Source organism: Mya arenaria, chromosome 14 (assembly GCF_026914265.1).
Source record: "Mya arenaria isolate MELC-2E11 chromosome 14, ASM2691426v1".
Lineage (NCBI taxonomy): Eukaryota > Metazoa > Mollusca > Bivalvia > Myida > Myidae > Mya > Mya arenaria.
Window position 1 is genome coordinate 49,543,796 of NC_069135.1, and position 12,022 is coordinate 49,555,817.

At 38.9% G+C, this 12,022-nt stretch overlaps 1 protein-coding gene across 1 annotated transcript; it reads right to left on the reverse strand.

The window, feature by feature from the left end:
• Positions 1 to 5,865: 5,865 nt before the first annotated feature.
• LOC128218612 (protein shisa-4-like) lies at positions 5,866 to 11,342 on the reverse strand. The gene is made up of 4 exons (XM_052926321.1): positions 11,183 to 11,342; positions 10,727 to 10,862; positions 9,775 to 9,935; positions 5,866 to 7,793 (listed from the first exon to the last, which is right to left on the reverse strand). The coding sequence occupies exons 1-4, from the start codon at positions 11,226 to 11,228 to the stop codon at positions 7,693 to 7,695; spliced, it is 444 nt and encodes a 147-aa protein (XP_052782281.1). The 5' UTR covers positions 11,229 to 11,342; the 3' UTR covers positions 5,866 to 7,692.
• Positions 11,343 to 12,022: the final 680 nt, after the last annotated feature.

The following is a 12,022-nucleotide window of genomic DNA, read 5'->3' on the forward strand; positions in this document are numbered from 1 at the left end:
TATGGGGTACTCCCCCTAGAATATATCAAATATTTTTAGTCTGAATTGGTGCATTATGGCGTAATTAAGTACTTTTTTTCTGAGAAATATTGACAAAAAAAAACCTTTAAGTTTACTTGCGGGCCAACTGGGGGAGGGGGGGGGGGCACAGGCCCTACAGCTTTTTGCCTGCTTGGGTAAATAAGTAAAAAAAAAAAACTGACAGTGGCAGTATAAATCTGGGTCCGTGAGCCCAGCTCAGATACACCCAACTGTAATTGACTAATTAATATGGTGATTTAAAACCCATTTAGGAACATTGATCGTCAAAATTAAATAAAAGATGAAGTTAATTTTAGTTTTTATTGTGAAATAAAAAGAGAGTACTCGGACTTACAACCGGGAATTTACAGGAGGTAGGCGAAGACGTTATCTCCCTTGCTTGATTCGACGGAAATAAACGAAAGAAAATCTGATTCGTTAGCTCCGCCATTCACCTTCGTTTCTTTCGGTGACATTTACCATATAAGGTATAGGCGAAATCGTCTTTCCTTGTAATTCTGAACTTGTCAATTGACTTTTGTAAACCTGGACTTGTTGGACTGCAAATGTTCATTTTACGAATGCGAGTGTCGACTGTAGGATTGCAGTTTTACATATGCATGATACGTTTTACTAAATTACATCATCATATTGTTAAAGGCAAGTTATACGATCTATGTTTTAGTGAGTTTATACAGGGTCGATCTGACAAATATACATTTTGACTACTATAACGACAAATGACAAATCAATACGGAACAACTGACGAATAGAAACAACAAATAACACGTCTACATTGACAAATGTAAGAGATATTTGGTACGATTAAGAAGCACATTGTGGGAATTACACGTCTGGACTTTTGGCAACGAATAGACTCCATACATTTAGCACCCAACGTCGTGCCCGTGCTGGCACGACTTTCATTTTTGAATGTCCAATGTTTTGCTAACTTCAAACAGCTAAAAAAATATTTTGGCGTTGTTGTTTTTTAAACTGGAGAATTTGTGGCTACGTCATTATTGATAAAATGAAACATTTATAAAGGTAATCTGTGCCTTCATTATATGTTGTTGTTTTTTGTTTTAATCCTTTAAGTCAAATGAGCTAAATACGAACATGCATTTTTTGTCTTAGAATGAGCCAATTTTTGTTTAAATGTCTGAGAACCAGTGATATAAGACTGCTGACAAAGGTTCAGATCGCAGTTTTTCATATTTACGTTCAAGAAATTGTGTTTTATGCCAAAAAAACTATTTTTTTTATTAAAGCGTTATTAACGCTTTTAGCCACCAAACTTCATTTTTCGAACAATTCAGTTATTAAGAACTGCGATCAGATATTTTGTCACCAGTCTTATATCACTGCTTTCCAGATATTTTCAAAAAGATTGGTGATTCCAAGACAAAAAATATAAATGTTTTGTTAAAACGGTCAACCGGTGAGAGTGCAGCGTTCACATTTTAATATTTTATTAAAATAATGTCAAAACTTAAACCCTGACATTCTCCTTTTGTAAAGTCCACCCTTCTTATACATACCATAAACACCATGACATAACGTTTGGCATAATTATTAATGATATATAAATAACCAGTAACAGGGGCGGATCCACGATTATACGTTAGAGGGGGGTGTAACTTTTGGGAGTGTAACCTGTATGACTGGCGCCCCTCCCTCCCAACCGAAATTGAGTTGGTTTAAAGTGACGCCACGGGTGTTTGGGGGTACTACTCCATCATGGAAAGTTTTAACAATTTCTAGTCCGAAATGGTGCATTGTGGGCGTACCAAGCTTATTGCTTTTTTCTCCTACATTGAAATTAAAAGTAAACGTGGACGTTTAATGTGTTGGGGGCGCACCGGGTGACCCCCCCCCCGATCCGCTAGTGAGTTAATTATCATTCTCATATTTATTTCGTCATAATCAACATGGCAAGTCTACATAACTTGCCGTAAATCTGTTCCATGCAGTGGCATATCCGCTAGTGAGTTGTCATTCTCATATTTATTTCGTCATAATCAACATGGCAAGTCTACATAACATGCCGTAAATCTGTTCTCTGCAATGGTGAGTCCGCTAGTGAGTTGTCATTCTCATATTTATTTCGTCATAATCAACATGGCCAGTCTACATAACTTGGCGTTAATCTGTTCTCTGCAATGGTGAGTCCGCTAGTGAGTTGTCATTCTCATATTTATTTCGTCATAATCAACATGGCCAGTCTACATAACTTGCCGTAAATATGTTCTCTGCAATGGTGAGTCCGCTAGTGAGTTGTCATTCTCATATTTATTTCGTCATAATCAACGTGGCCAGTCTACATAACTTGCCGTAAATCTGTTCTCTGCAATGGTGAGTCCGCTTGTGAGTTGTCATTATCATATTTATTTCGTCATAATCAACGTGGCCAGTCTATACGACTGGTCGTAAAGCTGATCTCTTCAATGGAAATTTAATACAACTAAGTACATAATTCCGTTTGCAATAAAGTCTTCATTGATATTATCCGTTTGAATCAGCATCGTTTGCTCTGACCAGGATATATTTTATAGTAACGAATACATAGATAAATGAAAACATTAAATACCGAACTATTTCCTTCGCCGTTTGTGTTAGCCAAATGTGTAATTTGGTCTGTATTTTCGACGGCTGATGTGCGTACTTAGGACGGGCCCTGAGGGGCACCGTTTAACAAGCAAATTGAATAATTTCTCTTGAAAGCTTCGCTTTTTGGCCGACCCGGGTCAACATATATGACAGCTAAATGCTTGAACAACCCCAAACATTAGCCATAACATTCAAATGTTGACAAAGTTCCTTTCAATGTTGATAAATTCCGCCATTTTTTAACAGAAAAAAGATATACATAATAGTCTAGTTTCATTTGTTTACAGATGTGGTGTAAAGAATTTGTCCTGGCGTTTCCGTGTTCGACGCCTGCTGCCGATGCGAGTGTCCCATGGCGTGATAAGCAGCCCATAAAATATTGTTGTTTTTTTATTTTCATTATCAAGACTGATTTTACCCAGCTGAGGCCACAGGCAACTATTAAAAGTAAGCCAGGGCAGCTGTCAGTGGGATCTGCATCATACATTCAAGTCTCTGTGAACTATTTCTTGTCTTAATGTATCACCTTGATATGTTTTTTTTTCTTCCAAATCTCCAGAAACGTTCAATTATTGATTCAATCGAAACAGCCGCTAAAGGACCTCAGATAACTAATTGTGTTTTGGATTTAGATTGTAAAGAAAACGCAAGTCATACGCAAGTCACTAGGCTGAGCGGTGAGTTCATCCATCGATGTATTTAAGGACCAGAAGATAAGAGATATACAAGGTTAACATCTCAGTGGCTTGGAAACGTCCATAGAAAATTTTCCACTAAGTACGATTTGTCTAAAAACATAATAATGGTCAGTCGGAGCTTCGCGGCCATTTTTATCGCAAACAACGTTGCTTTCGATAAAAATGGCCGAGGAGTTCCGAATGAACGGTATGATTAGTACGAAGCGTCCAAAATAACTGGGTACGAAACTGTTTTGGTACGAAACGAAAAAGTCCCGCGTACGAATACATTTTACATGTTCACGTTTTCCAAGCTAAAAATCAAACACATGATTTTCACTATATTATTTTGTCCATTGTCATAGTTGGCATTTGTAAACATCTCTGGTCATAACTTTCTTTTGTCCATCGGTCAGCGACGGTGTTAGGCAGTTGTCAAACATTCCGTAACCTACTACAATATTCTAAACTATGATATAACAAGAGATGTTTGTCAAACATTATGCCCCCCCCCCCCGAGCGCCATGTTGTTAAGATTATATGGACAATTGAATGAAATATGCATGGACCGAAATGATTTGTCGCTAACATTGTATGCCGTTGAGGCAGTTTTAAGATTATGACCATTCAAAGTTTGAGGATATAGTGTGTTATGACCATGACCTTTGACTCTATGACCTCAAAATCCATAGTAGTCATCAGCTGGTCACCTAAAATCTAAATATTAAGTTTGAGGGCCATGGGTGCAGGCATTGACAAGTTATCACACAGACAAGCATTTTTCGTTCAAGGTCACTGTAACCTTGATCTTTGATCCAATGACCCCTTAAATCATAAGGGGTCATCTACAGGTAAGACACAACTCCAAGTCAAGTTTGAGGGCCATGGGGGCAGGCATTGTCCAATTATCACTTGAAACATTTTGGCATTCAAGGTCACTGTGAACCTGACCTTTGACCCAATGACTCCTAAAATCAATAAGGGTCATCTCCTGCTCAGACCCAACTTACATGTCAAGTTTGATGATCATAGATTCAGGCATTGTTGAGATATCACTGGGAGAAGATTTGTTAACTTTTTTGCGTTAAAGGTTACTGTGACCTTGACCTTGGCCTGATGACCCCCAAAGACAAGAGGGGTCATCTACTGGTCAGGCCCAACCTTCATGTCAAGTTTGATGACCATAGGTCCAGGAATTGTCGAGTTTGCTTTCAAGGTCACTGTGACCTTGACCTCTGACCCCTTAAATCAAGAGGGGTCATCTACTGGTCAGGCCCAACCTCCAAGTCAAGATTGAGGGCCATGGGCGCAGGGATTGTTGAGTTATCACACGGGCAACCTTTTATCGTTCAAAGTCACTGTTACCTTGACCTTTGGCCCAATGACCCCTAAAATCAAGAGGGGCCATCTACTGGTCAGGCCCAACCTCCAATTCAAGTTTGATGGCCGTGGATGCAGGCATTGTCGAGTTATCACTCAGACAACCTTTTACCAATCAAGGTCACTGTGACCTTGACCTTTGGCCCGATAACCCCCAAAAACAATAGGGTTCATCTACTGGTCAGGCCCAACCTCCACGTTTAGATTGAGGGCCATAGGCGCAGGCATTGTCGAGTAATGACACGGATAACCTTTTACCATTCAAGGTCAATGTGACCTTGACCTTTGGCCCGATGACCTTCAAAAACAATAGGGGTTATCTACTGGTCAGGCCCAACCTCCAAGTCAAGTTTGAGGGCCATGGGTGTAGGCATTGTCGAGTTATCACATGGACAACCTTTTACCATTCAAGGTCACTGTGACCTTGACCTTTGGCCCGATGATCCCCCCAAAACAATAGGGTTCATCTACTGGTCAGGCCCAACCTCCAAGTCAGTTATGAGGGCCATGGGTGCAGGCATTGTTGAGTTATCACTCGGACAACCTTTTACCTTTCAATGTCACTATGACCTTGATCTTTGACCCGATGAGCCCCAAAAACAATAGGGGTCAGCTACTGGTCAGGCCCAACCTCCAAGTCAAGAATGAGGGCCAAGGGTGCAGGCATTGTCGAGTTATCACTCGGACATCCTTTTACCATTCAAGGTCACTGTGACCTTGACCTTTGGCCCGATGACCCCAAAAAACAATAGGGGTCATCTAATGGTAAGGCCCAACTTCCATATCAAGTTTGATGACCATAGGTCAAGGCATTGTTGAGTTATCACTCGGACAATCTTTAAAATTATTTTACCATTAAAGGTCACTGTGACCTTGACCTTTGACCCGATAAGCCCTAAAATCAATAGGGGTCATCTAATGGTCAGGCCCAACCTTCATGTCAAGTTTGATGACCATACGTCCAGGAATTGTTGAGTTATCACTTGGACAAGCTTTGACCGACCGACCGACATGCCTGTGCAAAGCAATATACCCCTCTTCTTCGAGGGGGGGGGGGGGGGCATAATTATGTCTACAGGTCGGTTGTTTATGGCTGTAAATTGGTTGAACTTCGGAATCATATTCAACGTTGAAACAATGTTGTGTGCCTGCTGGAATAGGGATGTTAAAATCCATGTGGACATACATACTTTATTCAAGAAAAGTGTATACAAATATTACAGAATTAACATAAATAATGTAAAAAGTCCGTGAAGAAAACATTGACAAATAAAAAAGTGTTTGAAATATAAAGCACATTTATGATCTAAAATATCCTCGACTAACCATGATTCGCGGATTTAAGGAATAAAATAAAAAATAATAAAGTTGAGCAAAACAATGAAATAAAAAAAAATTTTTTTTCAGACATGCCATTTATTTATCCATATTTCCACAAGTATTTAAGAACAAACGGTCAAAAGTTCACGTAAATAATGTCAACAGAGTACAGACACTGAAACTAGGCCGCCATCTTGATTCTAGTACCTTGATTCGCGAGCTCTGACGTAATCTAGGTCAGCACGTTTTAAAATAAGTAAACGGTATTATTTGGAATTGGTTTTGAAATAAATCGCCATTTCGGAGATTGTATACAAATGACAGGTACAAATATAATGTTTTAGACAAAAAAAAAAGAATAAAAAATGCCGGTTAATGAAAGAACATTTTGAAACCTTAATTTGCTTTATCATATCATGTGTTTATGCTACTACAGTATGTGAACTATGAAGAACAAATGTCTAAGTGATCTTTTTTATTCAATACTTAAAATAAAAACAAATTGAAAGAAATATGTATTTTAATCCCTCGCAGCTGACATTGCATGAATTGTCAATGAATATCTTGATACATGTTTCTTTCATGCTTTACGATGAAATATGGGGTTTTAACAGTGAAATAACAACAGTGAAAAAAATCAGAACTACTTTTAAAATCCTTTGTTGTTACATGTACTTGCCTTGGTCAAAACAGAACACTGGACTTCAGTAAATTATGTCAAAAAATGTTTAAAAAAATAAAGAAATATTTTATAAATTTAAATAAATATATAATTGGAAATTAACAACTTACCGTTTATCACCGGTTATCCCGTTTATCAAACATTAAATACTGATCTTTGAAGCTGAATGTTCGAACATTTGCTTTCATTCCAAACAAATTACAGACAAAAACAACTGTTCGAACATAAATAAAATTTTATAGCATCGTTCAAATGTATTTTGAACTGTTAACCGTTGTAGTACGTAAAATGAGCATCCTGGAGAATTCACACAACAATTTACAGATAGATCCGATATTTTTTACCCCATCCACATCTCAAAATGTGTCAACAAACTAGCGTGGCATTTACTCTTCCGGAAAACAAACATTTTAAAGCGAAACAGACTGGTCTCTGACAGTAAGATGACTGAATATTAACTTACTTTAAAACACGCGTATATGCAGTCTTAAACTAAGAAGAATGGTTAAAATCCAATGAGTATCCACATTTGTTTTGCTAACACATTTGACCTTCCAAATTTTCATTCTATAAATAGCGGCGTAGTAATTTGGTTAAGATAAAAAGTGTTTTCATTAGTTTTTGGAACATTAGTGCACTAATAATACTTCATGTTTACTATTCATAAAGCTTTGCAATAAAAAAACGAGCGAATATTAAGCAATAAGAATGAATAGCAGAGAACTATTTCTCAGCAAACCGAAAGTAGAAAAGTTGACAGCTATAATTATGCATGAGGGGCGCCCCACTCGTGAAAATATGTTTTTATATGACACTCGTGAAATAAAATACGATCTTACACTGAAATAAACAAATATCCTCTATTTATTTTCAAACAAAGTTTTAATTATAGTAGGGATTTTTCAATACAGGGCGAAACATATGACATTCAATGATATACGAGACAGGCAATTTATTAATCGCCATAACCTTGTATACCGGCGGCGCCCGGAAAAAAGGTGCCTATTTATGATACGGGGGTGGTTGGTTTGGCTGGACCATGTGACCCCCAGCTGGTTGGGCGGTATGGGTCTGTCCTGAAATCGTGTTGTAATTAGTTGGCGCTGAAACAGAAAAAAATGTTATAACTATGTGTTCAGTATTCAAAGTGTATGTTGTCCGTTCTTCTAAAAGTACGACATGTTCCCCACATGCGTTCATTCGCTCTACCACATTGCGTACATTCGCTCTACCACATGGCGTACATTCGCTCTACCACATGGCGTACATTCTCTCTACCACATTGCGTACATTCGCTCTACCACACGGCGTACATTCGCTCTACCACATTGCGCACACTCGCTTTACCACATAACGTACATTCGCTCTACCACATGGCGTACATTCGCTCTACCACATTGCACACAATCGCTTTACCACAATGCGTACATTCGCTTTACCACATCGCGTACATTCGCTCTACCACATTGCGCACAACCGTCGGAGCACATGTCCCGATAACAATATAACTGTTAATTCAATGTCGAACAAATACGTTTTAATAAATAGACTATAACCCCACCCTAACAAGATGCTAACTTAAGCTTAGATGTATCGCCAGTGGTGATCAAACCGTCCTACCGTATGTCACGGTAACAATATACTTAACCAACTGTAATTTCCAATGTGGAACTTATGCGTTTAAATAAATACACTATAACCTCACCCTAACGACACAATTACCACCAGAAGATGTATAAGTTGTGATGATCCAACATTTCGAACGCTATACACAGTGTCTACAGACTGGTCTTCATCCGCTAAAACCCCACACCGCCTTCACAGGTTACACACTTACCAGTTGATGTTGTGTTTCGAACGCTATACCCGGTGTCAATAGACTGATGCATATGCGCTATAACCCCGCCCCACCTTCACAGGTTACCCGATTACCTGTGGATGCTTACTCTATGTCAATAGACTGATTTACAACCGCTATAACCCCGCCCACCTTCACAGGTTACCCGATTACCAGTAGATGCTTACTCTATGTCAATAGACTGATTTACATCCGCTATAGCCCCGCCCCACCTTCACAGGTTACCCGATTACCAGTAGATGCTTACTATATGTCAATAGACTGATTTACAACCGCTATAACCCCGCCCCACCTTCACAGGTTACCCGATTACCAGTAGATGCTTACTCTATGTCAATAGACTGATTTACAACCGCTATAACCCCGCCCCGCCTTCACAGGTTACCCGATTACCAGTAGATGCTTACTCTATGTCAATAGACTGATTTACAACCGCTATAACCCCGCCCCGCCTTCACAGGTTACCCGATTACCAGTAGATGCTTACTTTATGTCAATAGACTGATTTACAACCGCTATAACCCCGCCCCGCCTTTAAAGGTTACCCGATTACCAGTAGATGCTTACTCTATGTCAATAGACTGATTTAGAACCGCTATAACCCCGCCCCACCGTCACAGGTTACCCGATTACCAGTAGATGTTTACTCTATGTCAATAGACTGATTTACACCGCTATAACCCCGCCCCACCTTCACAGGTTACCCGATTACCAGTAGATGCTTACTCTATGTCAATAGACTGATTTACACCGCTATAACCCCGCCCCACCTTCACAGGTTACCCGATTACCAGTAGATGCTTACTCTATGTCAATAGACTGATTTACAACCGCTATGACCCCGCCCCACCTTCACAGGTTACCCGATTACCAGTAGATGCTTACTCTATGTCAATAGACTGATTTACAACCGCTATAACCCCGCCCCAACTTCACAGGTTACCCGATTACCAGTAGATGCTTACTCTATGTCAATATACTGATGTACAACCGCTATAACCCCGCCCCACCTTCACAGGTTACCCGATTACCAGTAGATGTTGCCCCTGTCGTGATTATCTGCCCGTTTGATCGCTGTGCCCGGTACTGATAGACCAGTGTGCATGCGCTATAACCCCTCCCCACCTTCACGTGTTACGCACTTACCAGAAGATGTGTCCCCTGTGTCTATAGACTGGTGTACATCCGCTATAACCCCATCCCACGTTCACAGGTTAACAACTTACCAGAAGAGTTTGCTCCAGTCGTGATTATCAGCCCGTTTGATCTCTGTGTCCGGTACCGATAGACAGGACAACAAGCGCACATGCAGCAGGAGACGATGGACGCGATGATGGCGACGAACACAACAAACCCGACCACACCCCCAACTATCGTACCGACGGGACTGAAAATATATTAGTATATAAAGAAAAATCAATCATCGTCTAATTATAAAGACGCATGTACATGTTTAGACAAATATAATTTATTTTTTATAAGGAAACAATGTTTTTTCCTTTAAAACCGAAATACCTCAAATGCGTTGTAAAGTGACCGGAAGCGAAACAACTTAAAAATACAAACTATCAATCAAATTTTAATTCTTTGCTAAATATATTCATCGTGTGCCATGGCTATGTCTGTCCTACAGTGTTAATGGATAGTGAAAACCTAAAACTGGATAAAACTACGTATTCAGTGGTAGATTTGCGTTCTCCGTTACCTCTAACGTACGCAGCAAACTATATAGGCATGCTACTTCTTACGCATTTGCTGTAAAACAATAATTATATGATGAGTAAATATTTCGCTTCGTACACCTTTTGGCACTAACCTTTCATTTCATTTTTATTCGATTCTAATAGCAGTAGCCTCCTCTGCATTTGGTGTTACGGACAATACAGAGTCATGGATAGCCTTCAGTACTGGTAACGTATTTTCTAGTGGTAGTGGTAGTGGTAGTGGTAGTGGTGGTGGTGGTGGTGGTGGTGGTGGTGGTGGTGGTAGTAGTGGTAGTGGTAGTGGTAGTGGTAGTAGTAGTAGTAGTAGAAGCTGAATTTGAAGTGTAGTAGCTTCCGCAGCATTGCGTGTACGGACAATACATAACCATGTTACCTCCAATACTGGTAACGTTTTTACTAATACAGAATTTTGTGATATGTAATGCGTTTGTAAGGAACACCTTTAAGCACTGACCTTACGTTACAGCAATACTTGTAGTAGTAGTAGCTTCCGCAACACTCGCTGTACGGACAATACAACTTCATGTAAACTCCGCTACGGGTAACGTAATTACACCTCCATCCTGCGTCTGCCAATCCTAGCTGCAAGGCTTTGGAGAAAGACAAGCAGAAAATCAGTTGTTATAGGCAAAACATATGGCAACAAGGAACACATTTATAGGTACATGATCTAAATACACCAATCAACAATATAAACGTAATTTTCCACTGCACGTAATACAAACATTTGACATGTCCAAATAAGATTTAACCAAAACAAGAACGAAAACATTCTATAAACGTGTATGTTTTCTATACATTTTAACGTCGAAGTCTTAGGTTGTTTGCTGCGTTGACAAACTATCTCTCTCATAAAGTTTATGTTGTTGTTCTATAATCTTAATAATTTTAACATGAAAACAATACATACCCAGGAATATGCCAGATATTATTCTCGATATGTTGTAAAAAGACATTTTAATCGACGGTTTCTGTTTACAATAGCGTCACCTACATATATATTATAATATACATGCAAACAGAAACAGGATATTCGACTGATTCATTTCCGCTTTAAAGGGGTACCATTGACTAAATGAACAAGAAGATAAGTGCGCATAAACATGTGACCAATACCAAAAGGAAGTTTATTTCCGTTTTAATGTGAAAAGAACATCACGCTCATAGTTGATATAATCATTTTATTTGCCCTTTCCCTCGAATTCTGAGAATTACGACAATGGCTTCTAGAAAACAACAACATCATATGTTATCAATTGTGCCTTTAATTAAAAGCGATGATGTCTCTTGGCCACTTGATAACACTTAAACTTTATGGGCAATCACATATATATATTTATATACACACACCATAATTATATTGTAAACAGTATTTATAAGTCTATAAAAACGACCTGTACATGAATATAATTTAAAATGCAGTATTTAAAGCTGCACTCTCACAGATTGACATTTTTTTATTTTTTTTAGTTTTTATCTCAGAATCAGCTGATTTTGGTATCAATGCCTTCAAAGCAGTCATATCAGATAACCCAGATTAGAACAGATTGTTTATAGAGCTCAATTAATTGAAAAACTGCCGAAATTTTCATTTTTCTTATAGCATTAGTAACGCTTAAAGCATCAATTTTCGAAAGTGATTATGAAAAACTGCGATCTGATCTTTTGTTAGCAGTCTTGTATATTGGTTTCAAGCCATTTACGCAAAACATGGCTCATTCGAAAACAAAAAATAAAAAAGTTGTCAAAA